This window comes from Pan paniscus, chromosome 16 (assembly GCF_029289425.2).
Source record: "Pan paniscus chromosome 16, NHGRI_mPanPan1-v2.0_pri, whole genome shotgun sequence".
In the NCBI taxonomy this organism is placed as follows: Eukaryota; Metazoa; Chordata; class Mammalia; order Primates; family Hominidae; genus Pan; species Pan paniscus.
In genome coordinates, this window is record NC_073265.2 from 34,332,001 (window position 1) to 34,353,919 (window position 21,919).

The 21,919-nt window shown below is 54.3% G+C and overlaps 1 protein-coding gene across 1 annotated transcript; it reads right to left on the minus strand.

Annotated features, from left to right (window-relative positions):
- Positions 1–1,404: 1,404 nt before the first annotated feature.
- Positions 1,405–21,780, minus strand: DUOX2 (dual oxidase 2). Its single transcript, XM_055098382.2, has 33 exons — positions 21,527–21,780; positions 21,175–21,260; positions 20,742–20,906; positions 19,956–20,143; positions 19,572–19,773; positions 19,299–19,465; positions 18,837–18,897; positions 18,615–18,711; positions 18,076–18,166; positions 17,710–17,812; positions 16,979–17,142; positions 16,237–16,412; positions 15,530–15,648; positions 15,017–15,154; positions 14,713–14,826; positions 14,310–14,512; positions 13,828–14,013; positions 12,325–12,550; positions 12,145–12,238; positions 9,965–10,161; positions 9,377–9,446; positions 8,927–9,010; positions 8,222–8,400; positions 7,834–8,064; positions 7,541–7,640; positions 6,461–6,510; positions 6,066–6,193; positions 5,690–5,843; positions 4,281–4,513; positions 3,890–4,048; positions 3,389–3,544; positions 3,016–3,144; positions 1,405–2,725 (listed from the first exon to the last, which is right to left on the minus strand). The coding sequence occupies exons 1-33, from the start codon at positions 21,598–21,600 to the stop codon at positions 2,603–2,605; spliced, it is 4,647 nt and encodes a 1,548-aa protein (XP_054954357.2). The 5' UTR covers positions 21,601–21,780; the 3' UTR covers positions 1,405–2,602.
- Between the last annotated feature and the right edge of the window lie 139 nt (positions 21,781–21,919).

Below are 21,919 nucleotides of genomic sequence, written 5' to 3' on the forward strand. Positions count from 1 at the left end.
AGTTGGTCATAAAGCCCCAGGAAGGGTAGGACCAGATTAGTATCTAGGCAAGTGTTGAGGCTGAAGACACTTTTAACCTCTCTGCAAGTCCTTGACTTTTATCCCTGTCATTCAGTGGCTTTCTGGGACTCTGTGCATGGTTAGACAGAGCAGCCAGATCACATGAATACATGCTTAGGGCTGACATCTACAGCCTGACTGGCGTGTGAAGTCAGGACTGAGGCCAGGCAGGCTGAGTGCCATCTGAAGTGACTCAAGATAATGGCAGCATGTCCCTCTATCCAGCTGGACATACACTTGGCATTGCCCGGTGTTTGGGCAAGAGTTGGCTGGGGATACATCTTCAGTGATGACAAAGTCTTTGGGAGATCCTCACTTAGGCCCCAGCATGGCAGGGAAGTCAGGGCTAAGCAGAGAGTTTTATGGATAATCATGATAGCCATGTTAATGCCATTCTCCAGTCTAGCAAGGATGGGTGAATTAGGATGGAATGAATAAATACTTTGCACAGTTTTTAGAAAGGCATAGGGAGGAACTGCAGGGTCAGATTTGGGAGTAAAGCTAAGGCTGAGACTGAAGGGGCTGGAGTTCGGGATTACTGACTGGTTGTGCACTTACTAAGGGCAGGAAGCCTGGAGGGCTGCAGGAATGATGCTGTTGATAAATAGGTGGACTCATAATCATCACGCACTGCAACTATGGAACACAGTCTCCTGCCTTTTCTCATCTGTATAATTGTCTGGGCCAATATTGTTATTTGACTTCCCAATACTCTCACAGACATTTGAATAAATGAGGAAGAGGCCCAGAGGAGTTAAGGGATTTCCCTCCATAGCTATTTGCAGATAAAGTGGGCACTAGAATCCAGGTCTCTTGACTTCTGATTGGTGCTCTTCCAGCCTTGTCAGAGAGATACCTTCAACATAGGGGGTTGGGAACCAGAGGCATTTGGCCTGGCTGAAGAGGTAGGGTGGGGCCAGTGAGAAGACAAACCTGGTCTGAAACTCTCCCTCCGCAGGTCCTACTGGCTGGATAACTGTATGACCCAGCAATTCCACTCATAGATACATACTCAAGAGAAATGAGTGCATGATGGCCACCAAAAGATAGGTACAAGAACACTCACAGAATTTTTATTTATAATCATTCAAAATTAGAAACAACCCAAATGTCCATCAACAGAAGAATAAACAAACTGTGGTACATCTCTACAATGGAATACTACTCAGCAATGAAAAGGAACAAACTGCTGATACACACAACAGCATGGATGAATTACAAAGGCATTATGGCGAGTGAAAGAGGCCAGTCTCAAAAGAGTACATTTAGTAGGACCAAAACTGGATTTGGTAGAAATCACATCAGTGGTTGCTTCCAGGAGCTAGGGGAGACGAAGTGGAAGGGGGTACAAGGGGAGTTTCTGGGGTGATGGAAATGTTGAAATGTTCTATGTCTTGACCTGGGTGGTGGTAAAACATGTACATGATTATTTATTATACCTCGATGTAAAATATTTTACAGCTTAGCTTTTTAGGAAAGAGCCCAATGAAAAAGGAAAAGTTAAAGAGCTGAGTATGGAGGGGATGTTTCAGGCTGGCTCTTGCATAAGGTGACCAGCTGTCCCAATCTGCCTGGGACTGATGGGGTTTCCTGGGGCAAGAGACTTTCAGTGCTAAAACAGGGAGAGTCCTGGGCAAACTAGGACAGCTGGTCACCCAACTCTTGTGGAAGAGGTGAATTGAGAGCGAGTTCTGAATATCTGGCAGAGAGGCTGGAATCCTTCAGCCCCAGAGCCCAGGGACCACTCCAGTAGATGCAGAGAGGGGCCTGCCCAGGGGTCAGGGCAGTGGGTATCACTGGTGACATCAAGAATATCAGGATTGGGGAGGCATCTTTGTTTCCTGGTGCCCTCCTCAAAGTTGCTGACACTTTGGGGACGGGAAGGGGTAGAAGTAGGGCTGCTCCTTTTGGAGCCAGAGGGAATAGACCTGGAGACAGAGTTGAGGCAGTCGGGCTGTCCAGGTTCTAAGCATCGCAGCTTCTGCACTGGGCTCTGAGGAGATTCTCAGCCAGAGGATCCCGGCCTCCTCCTCCCTCAAATGTCAGGCCAAGCAAATACCAAAGCAACGCATCGATTTTGTGGAAGTCAATTAGAGATGTGGGGAGCTATTGGAGACAAGCACTATTGTACCTTTTCACCTCCACACTTGTCACAAGCAGGGACTGTCTCCTCCCCACTTTGCTTGCCACGCCTGCCATGGCTTGAGCTGGGGTGAGGAGTGGTCTTTATCTTCTTTGGGAGATCCTGACTGGTTGTGCACTTGCTAAGGGCAGGAAGGCTGGAGGGCTGCAGGAATGGTGCTGTTGATAAATAGGTGGACTTATAATCATCATGCACTGCAATTGTAGAACATAGTCTCCTGCCTTTTCTCATTTGTATAATTGTCTGGGTCAATATTCTCCCAATATTGGGAGGGGCTCTGCAGCCCTCCAGCTGAGGCCCAACGTGGATTCTGATGGAGAGATTGCCAGCAGGGCTGGGCAACTTAGGTGCACAGAAGGGAAGGCAGGATACTGGAAGCAGCAGCCAGGGAGGACAGGCTCAGAAGTTCTCATAGTGGTGCATGAAGTGGGCTCGGTCCTGCCTGTTGACGAGCTGACAGGCCTTCTCTACATTCTTGGTCATTCCTGGAGGGCCGCAGCTGAACACCCCGATCTTGCGCACCTGTCAGGAGATTAGAGAGAGAGAGGGGCCTGCAGCCTAAAGGTGCTCACTCTCCTTGGGAAAAGCTGCTTCCTGAGCCTGGCTGGAATGACTAGGGCTTCAAGCCCAGGCCTTGAGGAAGAGGCTTAACGTGGAGGGGGTGGAAGTCCCCCTTTAACAGCTGACCTCATCCTGGGGCCAGGCAAGCGGGTGGAGTTCTCTGCTCAGAAAAGAGCGGCAGGGTGCTTCAGGGCCAGGATGTCCTGGCAGGAGAAGGCCAGAGTCCCAGGGTGGGGGGGAGTGGGACTGACCTGTGGGTGGACCTCCTGCAGGGAGTTGAAGAAGGGCTCGAAGGGGGGACGGCCAAAGTGGGTGATGGAGCGCAGGCCCGTGAACAGACTCCGGTTCAGCACTTTCTGGAAGTGCCGCTCGCAGATGTACTGGGGGCACAGGGGCAGGTCAGACCAAAGACAGTCAGGGCCAGCACTCAGCCCGAGCCAGCCCACATAGCCCAAGAGACAGAGAATGGGGAGGGGAGGGAGCTGGAGGCTGAGGATCAGGCCATCAGCTCTGTGCCTCCTGCCAGCTCAGCCTGGCCGTCCACCCACCTGCCCTGGCTATGCTGCCTTACGCTGCCAATCCATCTGCCCACCAAGTTGCCCTGCCTGGCGGGCCCTGACATACTAGCATGGTGGTCCTGAGGTCGAACTTCTCAGCCAGCTGGGTGACATAAATGTGCACAGACACCAGGTCCTGGTGGTCGTTCTCCTCCACCTCTCGGATGATGTCAGCCAACCACTCAAACTGACGCTGGGTCCGTGTCACCCAGATGAAGTAGATCTGGGGACACAGGGCTGGAGATCAGGACCCAGCTCAGTTCAGCCTCCCTAGATCCCAGGTGCCTTCACCTGAGAGGCTGGGAAGCCCCAGACCACCTGCAGACACCAAAGCTGTGGCAGGACCCACCAGCCTGATCCCAGGCTTCCAACTGACAGGTCCCAGCAGAGGCCCTTCTGGCTATACCACCAACTTCCCTCCAAGTTTGGCATCTCAACCACTGGGTAAGAATGACCCCTTCAGACTCAGTTCCTGGAGCCAGGAGCTTTCTCTCATGATCCACCACTTGATGCGGGTCACAATTCGGCCACCTATGCCCCATTTGATGAATGAGGAAGGGATGCTCACCTTCTTACACAGCATTTGGCTGCCCAAGGATGACTTGAAGACCAGGTCTTTGAGGATGGAGGCAAAGGGGGTGACCCCAATGCCCCCTCCCACCAACACTGACACCTCAAATTTATGCCACTCCTGATGGCCCTCTCCAAACGGTCCATCAAGGTACAGCTGCCAAGAGAGGGGGGAGATGAAATGAGCCTGACCCTGCCCCAGCTCTGAGACCAGAAACGGAGACACAGGCAGAGGGAGGATACAGAACATCCTAGTCTTTTCTGAGGCACCCCGGTCCTCTCCCAGGCTGGCTTTGGGACGGCTGGAGCTTCTAGTCTCAGGATAGGGAAGGGCAGAGATCCTCTGCCAGTGCCAGAGGCCCAGAAGCAGGGTTCCCAGTGACGGGCACCTTTGGGTATCCAGCACAGGCATTGCCCTTTGGGGATGAGTAGATCTCCCTGAGGCGAGTGGTCCAGGGCCCCACTGCCCGGATGTGCAGGCTGAGTGTGTCCTCATGGGGCGCGGAGGTCAGTGTGAAGGGGTGGTACTCGGTGGTCCCCAGAGCCAGGCAGGCGATCCGCACCCACTGTCCTGACTTGTACTCAAAGCCTTGGGGCCTCTGGAATTGCAGGTAGGTCACTCCTGGAGGTCATAGACAGGGAAAAGCACAGATGAGAAGGCCTGCTCCTGGTACCTGAGGACTGACAGGCACCTGTCCTCTTCACACCCCTGAGGCCTGGGGAGTAGTCACATGGTCTGAGCAAGCGGGGCTCCTGGGGCTGGGAGTAGGAGGGTCGCCTTCTCTGTTTCCCAGGTAATGCAAGAGCTGGGTTTCTCTGCTCCCCTGTTCCAGCCCCTCTCCTCCTCTCTACTCCCTCTTCCCATGGAAGGCCCAGGCCTCATACCACTGCCTTGAATACCAACCTGCTGGGTAAAGGGACTCAGGCTCACCAGGGACCATCTCAGTGGCTACCAGACCTCCATTTGAGGGTTACCTTTCTACACACCTCCTGCACTATCATTTATCTAACACTTTTCTTTAAATTGACTAACTTTTCCAATTCAATTTATCTTGGCAGGGAACTTTATTGCTAAGGTAAGTGGAAAACCAGTATCATGTGTCCTACATAGAAGACAACATATTTTGTTACCAAATTTTAGCTGGATACTGTTTGTACCATAGCTGAGCCTCAGGCCTGATCTCTTCATTGAAAAAGGAGATCAGCAAGTGCTGGAGAGTAGAAAGGCATACTAACACCACTCTGAGATTTTGTCCTTAAGTAATCTCAATTGAAATAACATTGCAATGAGATTAATTTTTTTACAACATGAGTCCTGAAGGTTAGACAGTCCTGCGATACATAAAATCATCTTTTGCCACCCTCTATGATGATACCAATCCCGACTTTGGCCAACACTGACTCTCAACAACAGACTGGCAATCTGGGCATTTGCCTGTCTCTGAGAGAAGGAATGGGACAGGCATATGTGGCTTCCTGCCCTGCACTTCCCCTGCACCCAAGCCACACATGTGGGGCCCTTTCCCATCCTCAAACCCCTCTGTATGCACGTTCAGCCACCTCTTCTCAGGGTCACTTCTCACCATCTGCAAGTCTCCTGGGAGCTAAGCACAGCCCTTTCTGGGTCTACTTCTATCAGGAAACCTTCAGGAACCCCCGAGAGTGGTTTTTTTTTCTTGTTGTTTTTGGAGACAGAGTCAGAGGCAGTGATGGGGTCAGGAGGCCTGGTGAACTGTCTCCTCATGTCTGAAGATTTGGCCTCTGTCGCTCCCGACCCAGATCAGGCTGGGCCTGATACCTGAGGGCAGCAGCTCCGCCTTCACCACGCTGATCTCCACCTTCTTCCGGCTCAGGCTCACCAGCTTGTCACCTCCATAGATGATTGCCGGGACCAGGAAGTAGATGTGGAAAGTGGGCAGCTGGATCAGAGCATAGCTGCCGTGGATGATGAGCTGGAGACACGGCCAGTTAGTACAATTCAGGCCCAGCCAGGCCCCTGCCCGGCATCCCCTCTTGCCCAGGCACTAGGCCTGTGCTGGGGAGATAGGGCTGAGGTCTGGGGTCTTAAATCTCAAAGTCTCATTCTGAGATCTTGGATCCAATTCTCCCTCTTTCACCTTCCTGTCCCATCCTGAGCTCCCTGCTCCATGGGCTGGCCCAGGGAAGTCCCTCACCAGGGCATAGAGCAGGATGTAGAGGTGGTGGGTCAGCCAGAAGCCCCGGAAGCTGCGGCGGCGGAAGTGGTGGGAGGCGAAGACATACATGATGGCCAGGACCAGGAGCAGAAGCACACCTGTCATACCTGGGGGCAGGAGGACAGGGCCAGTGAGTAGTCTCAGGACTTCAGCTTGGGCTGAAAAGACAACAGCACATTCCCCTATGCTTCCCTCCTTCCTCTCTCATCCCTCCAGGGCCCCCAGAAAAGCCTGCCTGGAGGGATTGGAGCTGGGGCTTGTCCTGAAGGCTAGAAACAGACCCCATGGCCAGTATAGACAAGTGAGTATTCACAGAGAGATGGAGACAAAAGCAGAAGTCCTCAGACAGAACCCCCAGGTCCCACGTTTCCTACCTGGGACGGTCTGGAAGAACCACCAATAGAACTTCTGGGGAAGCTTGGACCTGGGGGGCAAAGACACCTTGAGCCTCTGGCTGGGGCAGGAGGGGCTCCAGCACTGTCACAACACAGCATGACTCCTTTCCTGCTGGCCCTGACTGCTGAGGGTATGGGGCCTCCACCCAGTTGGCCAGGGATCCCTCCAAGGAACTCGGCACCCAGGCTTCCATGGTTCCACCCTCTGTACTCAGCAATTTTTCCTTCTGTGTTATCCTGAACTCTCTTACTGTGGTTGACCCCTGCTTCCTTGAGTCCCTGGTTCATTATTCTGTAAGCTCCATGAGGGCAGGGATTTTTGTTTCATTCACTGCTCTATCTCTAGGCTTAGAACAATACTAGGCACACAGCAAATCTCGGTAAGTAGTTGTTGAATGACTGCATGTATCTTGACATCCCTACTCTGGCATCTGGGTAGACACATGGGACATGCTGCATAAATGTCTGTCCAGTGAATGGATAGAAGGCAGAGATGGCAAGCTGTGTGTCAGGTATCTATGAGAAAGAGTCTCTGACTTCATCTCCCAAACACCTTTCCTGGCCAATCACAGCCAGCTTCCTTCTTGAGGGCAAGAAATTTACCTTTCAGCTTCCCCCAGGGGACTAGCTTAGCACTGAGCTTCTTGCTGAGTGTCTGGGACTGTCTATTTCTTTTTTCTTTTTCTTTTCTTTTTTTTTTTTCTTTCAAGACAGAGTCTTGCTCTGTCACCCAGGCTGGAATGCAGTGGTACTGATCATGGCTCACTGCAACCTAAAACTCCTGGGCTCAAGCAATCCTCCTGCCTCAGCCTCCTGAATAGCTGGGACTACAGATGTGTACCACAATACCCCGCTAATCTTTTTACTTTTTGTACAGATGGAGTCTCACTTTGTTATTCAGGCTTGTCTGGAACTCCTGGCCTCAAGCAATCCTCCTGCCTCAGACTTCCAAAGTGTTGGGCTTACACGTGTGAGCCATTGTGCCCTGCCTATTTCTTTTTCTATTATACCCTTGGGCCCACCCTATGAGTCCCAGGAGAAACCTTCCCCAGAACTGACCCATCATTCACAAAGACGTTGGGGAATACACAGGCCAGCAGGCTGAGTGGGCTGACTGAGAAGATGTAGACATTGACTGCGTGGCCAGCACTGTGCAAAACTGGAAGAGACAGACCCTGTTAGAGATGCCAACCAGGACAGACTCTACCTCCGATCCTGAGGGAGAGAGGAGGCATAGGGAGGAGAGATGGAGGTATAAGGAGTTCCATCTCCCCACTGTTTCCCCCAACTAGACCCAGGGTGCTGCAGCAAAGAGGAAGAAGCAAAGAGGAAGAAGCCTGGGAGTCACGTACTGGCCAGGACAACAGCAGCCATGGCGATCCAGCGGTGGAAGTCCACTGCGGCATCAAAAGGCACATAGCGGTTGAGGAAAGTCTCTCGCAGGAAGGTTATGAGGTTGCGGCACATGGTGAGCAAGATATAAGAGAACATGAAGGAGACGCTGGCCGCCGTGCCTCGTGACAGGATGATGCCCACGAGGGTGGTCTGTGCAATGTCCGAGGGTGGCGAGGCAAAGCCATAGTCTGGGGCCGGAGTGAGGTTACATCAGCTTGGCACAGGTGGCCAAGGTCCCGAGCCCTGGGCTCTCCCATGCAGACTCTTAGGATCAGAGGGCTTTCCACTCCTCTCCAAGGGTCAGAGCCTGCTCCCTACCCACTGCCCACAGCCTGGAACTCTTACAGTAAGCACGATCTGCAAACACGCCAACACAGATGGCCGAGAAGATTGCCACACACACGATGTGCCTCCGGTAGTTCTCCACGAAGCGCTTGTACTGCTGCAGCTTTTGGGCTAGGAAGCCTCGCTGCATCTTCTCTTGCAGCGCCTCTGTGTACAGCCGGGGAGTGGGCACTGCTGCCCTATAGCAAGGGGAGGCAGGGCAGCAGTGTGGTAAGGGCCCTCTGGCCTTCCCTTAATGCCACTCCATGAAAGGTGACCTGGGGATCTGGCAGGCATCAGGATGGGCCACAACAGATGAAGGGAAAAAAGCAATCTGGGGGCTTCTTCCTCCTCCAACCCTTTACTTCTGTCTTTGCTCCATCCACCCACTCACTGTCTCCCTGCTACTCCCCCTCCTCCTGTCTGTTTTAACCTTCTTTCTTCCTGATCCCAGCACAGGCCTCAAGGCTGTGCCCAAAGCAGGCAGGAGCCAGGAGACTCCTTACTATCATCCTGTTGAGCCAGGACCCTTGCCTGAAGAATGGGGTGCAGAGGTTGGAAGAGGATGAAAAGTCATTCAACACTATAACCTCTCAGTCAGGTCAGGAACAAATGGAATGAGACTCAGGATGGTCGCTTATATGTCAAGGATATGCGGGTGGGGCCTAGGGACCCTAAGACTTCTCTCCATGTCTCTTTGGGCCCAGGGATTTGGGAGACACTCACTTTTTGCCAAACCTCTTCTTCAGCCCAGGGCCTCCCAGCTCTGGGGCTTCTGGGGCAGGGGGCCCCAGTCCCTGGGGGTGGGAGCTGAGAAAAAGAAATGGGGCTGTTCTCCCCTTGCCTTTGCAGCCAGGAGAACAACTCCCTGGGCAGAGCATGGGGTAGAGGTAGGGAGTGGCTCCTGGTACCAGGCAGGGGGCAAGGCGCAAAATGAATTAATAGGATCTCATGATTTGTTTTGTAGAATGATTCTGGCCTGGAGCAGCAGGGAGAGAGCCAAGCATCCGAGCAGCATAGGGTGAGAGAGGCAGCTGGCATGTTTGTGCTACCAAGAGCTACTTTCAAAGGGCAAATGCCTGATTTTACCAGGGGCTGATCAGCCAGTCCTACTCCCTTCATTTCTCTGCAGGGGGCTCAGCCAGGCCAACCTGCCAGAGCCCCATTCCTGCTCACCGCTCCCCAGGTGTCCGAGTGATGAACGAGACTCGACAGCTGATGTTTTGTTTAAAGATATCTCTAATACCTAGAGAAGAGAACAAGAGGCAGGACTGGCTTCCCCACAAGGGCAGTGGGGTAGGATGGGAGACTGTGCCCTCCTCCCTTCTGGGAAAGTCATGTCCAGATCTCTGACTCGAGTCCTGTTTCCCTCATTCCCTAGGCTAAGCACTCACTGTACACAGGGCAGACAATGTGGCAACTTTGCACAAGAAAGGGGACGTCCTCTTAGGTGGATGCAACCCTGCAGGTCCTTTGTGTAAAAGAAACAATGCCTCTTCCTCTGGCCAGATATATCTTAGACCAATGCCGGTGGCTTTGAGCAGTGTGTAGGATAGATTTCAACCTGCTCCTTGACCTCAGTGGGTATCATTGTGCATTAGACAACTTGCACACCTACATGTGCCATCCCAATTACACGTGCTTGGTTCTATACTAGGTACCAAGGACTCAGAAAAGAGTAAGACCTGGGTCCTGCCCACCAGGAACTCTCATTTTGAGGACACGCCCCCCCTCCCTGACACCAACCATTCCTCACACACTCACCACTTCCACCTCCACCTCCACCTTTGACACAGAGCTGCGTGAAGCGGAGCTCGCTGTCATGGTCCCGCAGCATGAAGTGAAAATCCTCCCATGTCAGCTCCTCCTTGTCCTGGAATCCCGACTCCCGGAACATGGACTCCACCACCTCGGCCAGCTGGGCCTTGGACAGGCAGTTGTTGGAGATCTCGATGAAGGATCTGGAGGAGGACCAGAGACACAGCAGCCTGTCACCCAGCAAGGTCAGGCTTGGGTAGGTGCAGGGTGGGGCAGGCCCCAGATTATCTAATGTGGTTACCAGTGACCCGGGAAATGGCACTGAGAAGGTGCTCATCCAGCCTGCAGCTGACACTAAGCTGGGTGGGGTAGCCATGGACTCAAAAGGCAGAACAGAATTGAAAGTGACCTTGACCAATCAGAGAAAGCAGCCCTCAAACAGGGGGCATCTACAACTGAGAAGATAGTCCACTGAGTGCAGGGGTGTGTCCAGGGTGTGCATGGCCCTCTCTCGTGGCAGGCTCTCTGTCCACTCTCTTCTGTTGATGCCTCCCATATCACCCCTGGTTTCCCCCTTTCATAGTCCAGTGGGGGCACCAGGCAGCCAGGTGCCAGGGAGGGGAACTAGCTGCAATGCTGCTGCTTCCTTGTGCCAACACCCCGGGGCACAGGCGGGAGCGTCTCCATGCCCAACCTGATAGCACCCACAGTGGCACCTGCAGTAGCCAAGCTCTATTCATAGGTTGTGCCTCAGGACAGAAAAGACAGACTATGCAAGTTTGTGTAGGTCCGGCAGCAATGCTGTGCCATGCTGGGCCCATAAAACACAGCAAGCACAGCCATCACATTAAAAACATCGTCCCACCGACAGTAAGCAAGATACACGCTGAGTTACAGGACAAGAAGGTGGGAATTCACCAGGTGTGGTGGCTCACGCCTGTAACCCTAGCACTTTAGGAGGCTGAGGCGGGCTGATCCCCTGAGGTCAGGAGTTTGAGACTAGCCTGGCCAACATGGTGAAACCCCATCTCTACTAAAAATACAAAAATTAGCTGGACGTGGTGGCACATGCCTGTAATTCCAGCTACTTGGGAGGCTGAGGCAGGAGAATCACTTGAACCTGGGCGGTGGAGGTTGCAGTGAGCCGAGATCGTGGCACTGCACTCCAGCTTGGGTGACAGAGTGACTCCGTCTCAAAACAAACAAACAAACAAACAAACAAACCAAAAAAAGAAGGTGGGAACTCAGCCCTTGGAGGCAGGGACCCTCTCCTAGATTCCCTTGAGCCTCACCTCGGGCTGGGCCTGCAATGACATACCCAGTGAGGTACAGACTACAATAGCTTTGCCCTTTCAGAAGCCCTTGTCCAGTTGGGGTATCTGGACCATATGAGGAATGTAGCAGTTAAGGGGAATGCTTAAAGCAATGTTAAGGCTTAACAGGATAGAAAAATTGAAATAATGTGGGCTGTTACATCTATACTTTGTATTCATTTGCTCACTTATTTCATTTTGTCTTACTCAGTTAGTTATGTATGAAATGCCTGCCCTGTGCCAATCACAGTGTAGAGAAGCTGGATTCAACAGGGAACAAGCCCTGCCCTTATGGCATGGAGGGGAGCTGTGTTACTGACGCATTCATTGTCTTCAGGAATGAGAAGCACAAAGCTGTTTTTTTTACCGGCACAACAAAACCAGAAAGGGCTTAAGATGCAGGAAGAAAGAATGGTTGGAATATGGAGAAGCCTTCCACGTTTCTCTTCCTGACTATCATGGTGATGAATATCGGAGCAGCAACCAAGGTCATCCATTCACTGTTTCACTGGGTAGAGCACGGTGTTGGGCATGCCGTAAAATAGTTCACAAAGATCCAAGGGCATCCAAAAGGGATTAGTGGATTTTTGTCGTTGGCCATATTGGTGTTGGGTTTTTTTTTTTTTTTCGTTTTTTAACTAGGGAGGCTTTTCTGGCTGGTGTTGACAGTCCAGACAGAGACTCTCCCAGAGGCAGGAGCCAGTCAGGTAAATATTTGAAGGTGGATGCTCTGAGAGTTTAGGATGTAGTGTTTAGGCCACCTCTCAGCACAGATGACCGCATAGCCTGTTTGCCAGCCCTCCTCTGACTGGACCTGTTTTCCTGTTTGAAACACACCAGGAAATCTCAGGATTAGAAAGGCACACCCCATACCTCATCATGGTGAAGAATTCGTCCTTGGAGAGGAAGCCATTCTCATCCAGGTCATACATGGTAAACATTAGACGGGACTTATCCTCTGGGGAGCCTGGGAAGAAAAAAGGGAATGCAGGTCATCTCCTTGCTGAAAGACCCCTGGATTCTTGGATAGCCTGCCACCTCCCAGCCCCCTACCTTTCATGAAGACCACCAGGATGTCCAGGAACTCTCGGAAGGACAGGTAGCCATTGCCATCCTTGTCAGCCAGAGAGAACATGGACTCCACAAACATGTCCTGGGGCTTGAGGCCCAGGGACTCAGCAAACTCGGCCCTGCTCAGCTCGCAGGTCAGGGCCTCCCGCACCTTCTGGCAGGAGTCCAGGGGCAGGGTCCCTGCATCAGCCTGGTTGATGTCCAGCACCTGCACTCGGGCAGCAGCAGAGGGAGGGAAAGAGAAGGAGGTGAAGCCTATGCTGGAAGCAGTTCAGTGACCCTTCATATCTCCCCAAAGTCCAAATCAGAAAGGCTAAACTCTGATGGTTCTCCTGATCCTTAGATATACTGACTGGGGCCTCTGTTGTCCTATAGACGGGGGAATCAAATCTCTAGCAGCCTGCCCATTTCTCCCTGGGCCCAAGAACCGGGAACTTCATGCAGTGGGCATGGTGCTGGGGTAGGGAAGGGGAAGGGCAAAGTTAAGGGGAATGGAAAGTGAGAGAGCCTATACTGGGGACAGAAGATGTAGAGACATGGTGGTAGACAGGCAGGAAGGGGCTGGGGCTGTGCTCTCTTGCCAATTCAGATAAGGCTGCCATGTGCCTATGATTTGCCCATTGCACAAAAAGTTTAAAAGTCACATGTAACAACCATTTATTGTTTTTTGTTTGTTTTTTTGAGATGGAGTCTTGCTCTGTCACCCAGGCTGGAGTGCAGTGGCATGATCTTGGCTCACTGCAACCTCCGCCACCCGGGTTCAAGCGATTCTCCTGCCTTAGCCTCCCAAGTAGCTGGGATTACAGGTGTGAGCCACCATGTCCAGCTAATTTTTGTATTTTTAGTAGAGATGGGGTTTCACCATGTTGGCCATGCTAGTCTCGAACTCCTGACCTTAGGTGATCTGCCCGCCTCAGCCTCCCAAAGTGCTGGGATTATAGGCATGAGCCACTGCGCCTGGCCACAACCGTTTGTTAAATGTCTGCAACATACCTGGCACTTGGGCCAATAAGCACTGTACATAAAACAATGTTTTTCAAACATTAGAGTGTATCCGAATCATCTGGGGAGCTTGTTAAAACACAGATTGCCAGGCCCCACCCACAGAGTTCCTGGTTCAGTCTAACTGGGTAGGTGCATTTCTAACATGTTCCCAGGTGAGGCTGATGCTCTCGGGTCCAGAGGCCAACCTCTGTGTACCACTCATGTAGACGATCTCACCGAATCCTCACAACAATGCAATGGGATGGATACAGTTTTCATCACTGTTTTATAGATGAGGAAACAGAGATACAGAACAGCGATAATGTGACTTGCCTAAGGTCACAGAGCTAAGTAAAGTGGCAATGCCAGGATTCAAACAAGGCTATTTCTCTCCAGGCCATAGAGCGGAAGCTTAGTTCACCCACAGGGGCGTTCTATGCAGCCCAGGTTTCCTCCATTTCTGGGGCTGGACCCATCTCCAAAAGGCACAGATCATGGCACCTGAGCAAAAAGGTGTCTGAAGAAGATCTCCAGGATGCGTTCCCGCTGCTGCTTTGTCACAGCCTTCCTAAATAGCTCCTTCTCACTCATCTCAGCCACATGGAGGCCCAGAGCCCAGCGCATGCAGAAGTCCCGTAGCTGCTGCACAAAGGCGCCCCGTTCCTCTTCAGAACTAAACAGCAGCACCTGGGTGGGAGGAAGGCGGCACTGATGCAGGGAGCTCGCTGGACCTTCTGCTTCAGCCTCCCCTCAATGGATCTTGGGTTGAGGGGAGGAGAGAAAACTCCTCCCCATCCATCCAGGCTGGGGCCAGGTGTGTGGACGAAGGGGGTCAGGTTGTGTCTGGGGGCCTCTGAAAGGAGCCCCTCTCCCCAGCATCAGCTGTCATAGGTGAGCTCTGTAGCTGAGGATAGGGTGGCCTCGCTTGTGATAATGGAGTCGTGTGAGGGCAGCCCAGGCTGGGGAGGCAGGACGAGCCATACCAGGTCATACTCCTTAGGGATCTTGAGCAGCAGGGTGCGGCATCCTCGGTTGTTGGACAGGATGAGGTTGACCTGCTGCAGAGGCTGCAGCTGGACCACACGGAGCACAGTGAGACGCCTGTTCAGGACCTGCAGACACCTGTCTGACAGCAGCTGGATGATGATGGGACTGCTCCTCTCCTTGGGGCCTGGCCACTCCATCGCTGGGGAAGGGATAATTGGGCCGGGTAGTTCAGCAGATGTCCCCAGGTCCCCGCCTTCAGGTCAATTCCTCTGTGAGTCTGAGCAGGCGCCCTAAAGGTGCCTTGGCTTTCCTCTCACTCTGTAACTTGGTTCTTTTTCCCAGACTCCTGTCTCTCCCCTCCTCCGTCCCTCCTCCCTCCTCTGCCCAGCCCGTTCTCACCTGGCACTCCATCTTTGGCTGCTTCCTTCTTCACGCTCTCTTTGACTTTCTTTTGTAGCTTCTTGCGTTCTCGGCCCCGGAAATAGGCCACCACTCCAGAGAGAAGCAGACTCACTGAAGCGGATCAGAAGGAACAGTGAGGAGGGAGCCCCTCGCCTAGAGCTTCACTGTGGCTTAGGCTATGGCCCCTCCCTTCCAGAGGTTCCTTGAGCCTGGTCTCAAACGGTACCAAATAGCCAGCCCCTCAGGCCAGCAGGAAATGAGGGGCAGGGCCAGTCTGCAGAGAGGCTGCCTAAGAGCTCACCTAAGGGAAGGCAGCAGAGAGCAATGATGGTGATGGCAAAACCAGGGCTGCTGCCTTCAAAGAAGTCAAGCACAGTCAGGGGTGCGCACTGGGGCAGGCCGTCAGTTGTGAGCTGCTTAGGTTGAGGGCAGGGTGCACCTGAGGGAGAGGGCAGGGAAGACCTCAAAGTCTGAGGATCCCGCTATGTGGCCAGACCTCTTTCCCCTCTATCCTATAAAGGACCAAGATATCATCTGTCTTCCCCAGGCCCACCTCCCTGAAACTGTCTCCCTCAAAAAGTCCCCATTCATTTCCTGTCTCTTGGCATCTACCCCATCCACCCCTTCTTGACTGTAGGGTGTAGCTTGTGTGCTAGTTGAGGTCCCTGCTGTGGGAGCCAGCCAAATGCAGGCCTCCTAGCCCAACACAGAAGGTGCCTGCCTCCCTGGACAGCACCAAGTGATTCCCCCGCACCCTCAATCTTGATCCTTCTCTGGCCACTGTCACTCACTTGTGTTCTCCCAGGGCACTCACCTTTATGCCAGACAAAGACATTGGGCTGCAGGGCACTGGGGTCAATGTTGATAACAGCGACCAGCACGTCCCGCAGGGTGGTATTTCGGATGTCTTCAATCTCCTTCTTGGAGAACAGCCTAAGTTGGAGGAAGTAGAAGTCACTGGGATGGGAAGGGGATGCAGGCCTCCAGCAACCCCAGGCCCAAGGACCCAGGTGAGAAAAGAGACCCAGAGGGGCTGGGTGCAGTGGCTCATGCCTGTAATCCCAACACTTTGGGAGGCCAAGGCGAGTGGATCACTTGAGGTCAGGAGTTCGAGACCAACCTGACCAGCATGGTGAAACCCCATCTCTACTAAAAATATTTTTTAAAAAAATTAGCTGGGCATGTTGGTGCATGCCTCTAATCCTAGCTACTCGGGAGGCTGATGCAGGAGAATCACTTGAACCTGGGAGGTGGAGGGTGCATTGAGCCAAGATCACGCCACTGCACTCCAGCCTGGGTGACAAAGCTAGACTCTGCCTCAAAAAAAAAAAAAAAAGAAAAGAAAAAAGAAAAAGAAAAAGAAAAGAAAAGAGAAGAAAAAAAGAGAGACCCAGAGGGGTTGGGAAGGGTGTGGTGGGCTGACTGGGAATCAAGGGCTCATAGGGGCTGTCTAAGGCCAGACAGAGGGTCTGGGGCTCAGGCTGAGGAGCAGTCTGAGGTGGGGGCCCAGGCAAGCCTTACCCATTCCTGGTGTTCTCAAACCAGTAGCGGTCACCATCCCGCAGCCGTACAAACTGGTCGAGGACAATGGCACTGAACAGGGGTCCAGGGTCCCCATGGCTCTCCAGGAGCCCCCCAAGGAGCAGCTCTAGCTGGGATAGGTCCTGGTTGTACAGGGCAGCTGTGGCCTCCAGCACCTGGGGCACCACAGGAGTAAGGGGTGAGCGTATGTTTGCTGCGGAGGGCAGCCACTGTTGCCCCATCCCTCAGACACAGGACCCCAGCCGCTGCCTGGCTTGCTGCTCAGGCCTGATTTCCTCTTCTTAGGCAAGCCCCCTCAGGCAGGACAAGTCTGGTGGAAGGATCAGTGTGTCCCTACCCACGGTAAGACCACGGTCAGGTGCCCTAGGACCATATCCTGTGACCATCACCAGCCTGCCTGACCTCAATGATTAGCAGCTTCAGGGGCACACAGCCCTTGGGGTGGGACCCTGCAGCAACAGGACAATGGCACCCAACCCAGAAGCCACCCTGCAGGAATGGTACAATGCAGTGGTTAGGAATATATTCTGGAATCAGATGGCTGAATTTAAGTCCCTCCTCTATGATTTACCAACTATGTCATCAGTAAAATGGGGAAAATTATTATACATACCTTACAATATTATTATGTAGATTAAATGAGTCAACATATGTAAAGGGTTTGGAACAGTATTGCCATAGGAAAGCTTTAGCTGCCATTATTATCATTACTATTCCTGACCTGGGGGTCCACATTAGGGTTGAGATCACTCCAGTTCCTTGGGATGTCCAGCCCAAAGGCCAGCAGGGCCTGGCTATAGCTGGGCAGCCCCATATCTCGGCCACGTTGGATGCTGCTGGCCACATAGTCTGTACGGGAGAATTTGCCAGGGCCAGGCCAGTAATCTGAAGAGGAGAGAAGACTAGACTATGGGCTTTGTCCTCTCCATCCTTTTTTGCCCTGCAGCCTTGTATCTGACTATTGGCACTACGGTTCTTCCCTCCTGGCTACCCCCAGTGATCCACATGAGATCTGTGCCCATGCTGACCTTGCCTTGCTGCAAGGCCAATGTCACCATGTGTGATCAGAGCCAGTTTTTCCAGTAAGACCCTTCCTCTAAGACTCAAGACTGTTCTAGTCACCAAGCAGTAAATTCCCTGTCCTATGCCTCCCTAGTTTCAAGACAGGGCTGAATGAAAACCTTTAGAGACCTAACTAAGCACCAAAGAGATTGTGGTACCACCCCTCCCCAATACTCAGACATAGTTAATTTAAAATAAAAGCAACACAAAAGGTAAATTAAGCAAAAAAAAAAAAGTTCAAAGTTCATTTTCTTCTTATGGCTCCTTGAAGTCTGTGTTTGTATCTGTGTTCCTGCATCGTGAGTGCCCTAGGTCTGCTACTGATGAACCCAGAGGGATCCTCAGGCTTCCTGGTCCCTTACCATCCACCCCTTCTGGCTCTGAGCTCACCCCTCAGATCTTCAACCACGATGTTGTCCTCCAGCTCCGAAATCTGGGAGGCCATTCCCAGCAGCAGCTCATTCACCTCCTGGGTACTGTTCAGATTGGGATTCTGGAAGTAAACAATGCACTCAAGATAGGCCTCTACCCAAAACTCGGTCTCTCTCAGCCTGGACCACTTTAGTACCCCAGGACAAAGGGCCCTTGGCCAGTCCCAGACTCTCTTGAGCTGTTGTCCCCGGATAATTTCCTCTACCCTTCATCTCCCATGAACCTGGGGCAGCAACACTCAAGAACTGGGATTGTTGCTTTTCCCAGCCTGTGTGAAAAGACTGACCTTGACCCATCTTCCCCTGACCCTGACCCCAGTCTGACCTCCCGAATCCAGTAGTTGTTGCAGACCCTGAGAGCTTGGGAGCTTTGAAAACCCTTGTTCAGGACCTTCCGGAAATGACAGCTGGCATTTCTGAAATTGAGAACAAAGGATGTGGTGAGGGAATTTGGAGAAGAATCAAAGATGGGGTTGAGTGGGCTGAGGGACTCAGTGGGGGTTCACTAGGATTGAGCAGTGGCCCAGGAACTTCCTTGAACACGGCAGAGATTTGGCGATGTGCGTTTACTGAAGATAGAATGCGCTCCTAGTCCAGGTAGGGTGGGGAGAGGAGGGAAGGGAATGACCCAGCTGCTAGACAAATCCTACACCCAGCCACCAAATTTCAGCCCTTAGGAGAGCTGGGGAGATTTCCCTACTAAGCCTACACATCTTACCCCAGGGTTCTGTTTCAGGGCCCCAAATTTTTGCTTCCCCTTCTCTAGTGAAACTGCGAAGGAGTGTGAAAGGCCCCAGCCCCCAAGGCAGCTCATTCTGCACCTTTCTTAGTGTGGTGCCCCCTCTCTGCCAACCCCTCCCTCACCTCATGTAGACACCAGGGGGCACCATGGTAGAGAAGAACTGCTCAGAGGCCACCACAAATTCCGGGGAGATGCTGGGGTCTAGGAAAGGACGGTATCCTGCAGGAAGGAGACGGTGATGATGGGGAGACAGGCTCCTTGCCTCCACATCCTCCCATCACAGGCACCTGTCTCCTTCCCCGCAGGATTCTCCGCACAGGTGTCCTCCTTCCCCGCTCCCTCACCTGTATACTCCGGGGGTGTTTTCTGCAGGAAGCTGGGCAGCCACTCATACACAGCGATGTTCTGAGGGGCAGAGAGGGGCGAGGGGAGGCACGAGTTGGATGGCGTGGGGCCTGGAAGGGTCTGAGCCCAAGGACGGCTTCCGTGTGGAGATGAGGACCAGCCAGGGTCAGTCATGGGAGAAGCAACTCAGACAGGAGCAGTGTGAGGCCTGTCCCCATAAGGAACCAGGGGATTTGAGGGAGTGGGGGGTGGGGAGGTGATAAATAGTCATCACCAGCCAGATTTCTCCTATAAACAGCGCATGCCTCCCTATCATTTACAGGGGCTTCCCTGGACCTCGGCTGTCTGGGGAGGGGTTTCTGGGTGGCGGTTGTCCACAGATGGGGAGCTCCGTGGGGCAGCGGAGTCTCCCGTGGGCTTGCACGCGGAAGGGAGGACGTCGCGGGGCGCGGACGGCTGACCTGGTAGGTGGCGATGACCCTCTTGCGTGCGTGCTGGAACAGCTCCTCGTCCTCCCAGTCTGGGTGCTGGCGGGCCAGCCTCTGCGCCCACAGGTTGTGGTAGCGGAACCAGAGCAGGCCCAGCGCCTGCAGGAAGGGTTCCCGGTTCCCTCTCTCTGCCCCGAAGGCTGCATCCGACGTGGGGGCGCAGGGGAGGAGATGAGCGGTAGCGTGATCGGGGGAGCCCACACTCGCAGACCCCCAGCCGGCCCCGTCCCGTCCCTGTGGCCTCACCGTACAGCCCCCGGGGCCCGTTCTGCCCGGTGGCGGGGTCGGGCGCCGCCCACATGAGCAGGGGGTTCTGCGAGTCTCGGGGGAAAGCGGGGTCGGGCCCCGACGCCAGCTGTCCCCTGGAGAAGCTCCGCAGCGCGTCGCTCCAGGAGTGCGAGGAGCCATAGATGGCGCTGCCGTCCAGCCAGCCCGTCACCTGGTTGGCCTGCGGGGCACGCGGCGGGTGAGCCCGGGTCGATGGGCGGCGGCGGGCCAGGGAAGGCCGGGGCCCGGAGGGTGTCCGCGGCTGGGGAGTGGGCGCCTCTCCCCTCCAGGCCCTGCCAGGCCCGAAGCCCAGGCCCCACCTGGCTGGGGTGCGGCCCCTTCCCGCCGCCTTCCCCGCCTCACCAGGTCCCGGGGGTTGCTGGGACTCCGTCCGGTCTCGGGGTCCCAGCGGCTCCTCTGGAAGGGCAGCACCACGTCCCCGCGCTGGTCGGGGTCGAACACGGGGTCTCCAGGTGGGATGCGGATGTTGAGGAACTCGGCGGGGCAGCCGGGCGTTTCCACGCTCACCACGTCGGAAAGAACATGGTAGCCTGCGGGCATGGGGCGCAAATAGGTGACAAACCGTCCGTATTGCGCCCTCCCCACGGCCAGGGCGGCCTCCAAGTGTCCTCAGGAGCCAAAAGACAGAGGTCCCAGTGCCAGCTCCGCCACCAGCTCTGCACGTTAGCCCCAGGGAGCCTCAATTTTCTAATCTGCAAAGTAAGACTATAGTGAGTTCCCTTCCTACTCAATTCATAAAGCTGTTGTGAGAATCAAAATGATATAATTTATGTAGGGGTACCCCAAGTCAGTCCTCCTCCCTCTGGGCTAGGGGGAGGTAAAATGGTTACAAACACACGGTGAGGAGAGCGGTGGCTGGGGAGCTCAGTTCGCAAGAGCTATAATGGGGGTCCAGTGACACCCCTAGTTTGGAGTAAGGCGTAAGAGAAAGGTTAGATACAGAGCAAATATCTCTGTATCAACATCCCAAAATCTCTCCGAGATGAAGGCAGTCTCGAAGTGCTGCTTAGAGAGGAAGTGGTTGGGAGTCGGATGAGTCTCCTGTGGACTCGCAGACGGGATCTGGCCCCTCCCCCAGGCTGAGCAGAGCGCCACATCAACCCCACTGGTCTCCCCCTTTGCCCTCACCAAAGAAGACCCCCAGTACGGTGCGGTTGTGGAGCGACGGCAGGCCGGCTATGCCCCGCGTGGCTGCGTTGCTGAGCCGCCGCGGGTTGGGCAGCTGCGGCTCCTCCAGAGCCTGATACACACCGTCGGCGTAATTGGCTGGTACGCGGCGCTGCAACCGGCAGCCTGCGGAGGCAGGGAGCGGGGCTCTGTCTAAGCACTCCATCCCCTAGGATCCCCCAAACCTCGCCCTAAGCCTCCCTCAACCCCCATCCCACTTCACTGACAGAACCTTCCCTCAAGGGTCTCTTGGCCCCGGGAGCGCATAAGATTGAGCTGTGTAGGCAGCGGAGCTGCTGGGCGCGTGTTCCCCGCAGATTCCCCGCTCAGGGCCTTTCGCGCCCCGGCCCTTCGCGAGCCACGGCCCCAGCACGCCCGGGCCCCCAGAACGCACCAACAGCACCACGCTCGTGGTGCCTCAGGTTGTTAAACCAGCCGTCATAGCGCTGCACTTCCCAGGGCAGTGAGAGTGCGTCCTGACTGCCTGTGGGCACAGAGAAGGGCCTCCTCAGCACTACGCTCCCAGCTACCCCTCCCGAGCAACGAAGGCCTTGGCCAGTCCTTCCCCAGCTCGCGGAGCGCCCCTAACCGGACCCAAGTGTCGGGCCGCAATGGGAAGTTTCCCATTCCGCTGAGCTGCACGGCGAAATGACCTTCCAGTCTCAGGGAGCCGCTTGCCGCACCTCTCCCCGCCCCACCTCCCAGAGGATCCTGGGGAACACCCCGCCGCTAGAGGAGCCTGATACTTGCCCGATGGATCCAGGGATCCAGTCAGAAGAGCTCCCAGGAGCATCAGTGCCTCTGGTCTTGCACGGAGCATGCCAACCCTGCAGCCTGCGGGGTGAGGGTGGGGGTGGTAGGTGGTATGCGAAAGCCACTGTTAGGGCGTCCTCTATGCCTCCCCTCTTGTTCCTACAGCTAGTACTGGAGGAGGAGCGCCAGCTGTTTCCACTTCTGGAAGGTAGCTGTTAGAAGCATCACCGAGGACCTTCATCCAAACGCCACTGTTTCCAGGACAATTGGCAGCTCTGGAGGCATTGACACTGTTCCCCATCCGCCACCCCATCAGAGAGTTAACCCCCGACCATAGGAACCCACTGGGCAGGAGTCTTCTGGGGCATGTCAGTCCAGGGCAGGAC

Excerpts from the sequence above, each read along its gene's own strand:
- DUOX2 (XM_055098382.2), bottom strand. The coding sequence starts at position 21,600 with ATGCTCCGTGCAAGACCAGAGGCACTGATGCTCCTGGGAGCTCTTCTG. Across the intron at positions 16,413-16,978 it reads ACCCTAATGTGGACCCCCAG|GTGCTGGAGGCCACAGCTGC; the intron begins GTCAGGAATAGT and ends GTGGTGCCCCAG. Across the intron at positions 14,513-14,712 it reads AGCCAAAGATGGAGTGCCAG|CGATGGAGTGGCCAGGCCCC; the intron begins GTGAGAACGGGC and ends TCCCTTCCCCAG.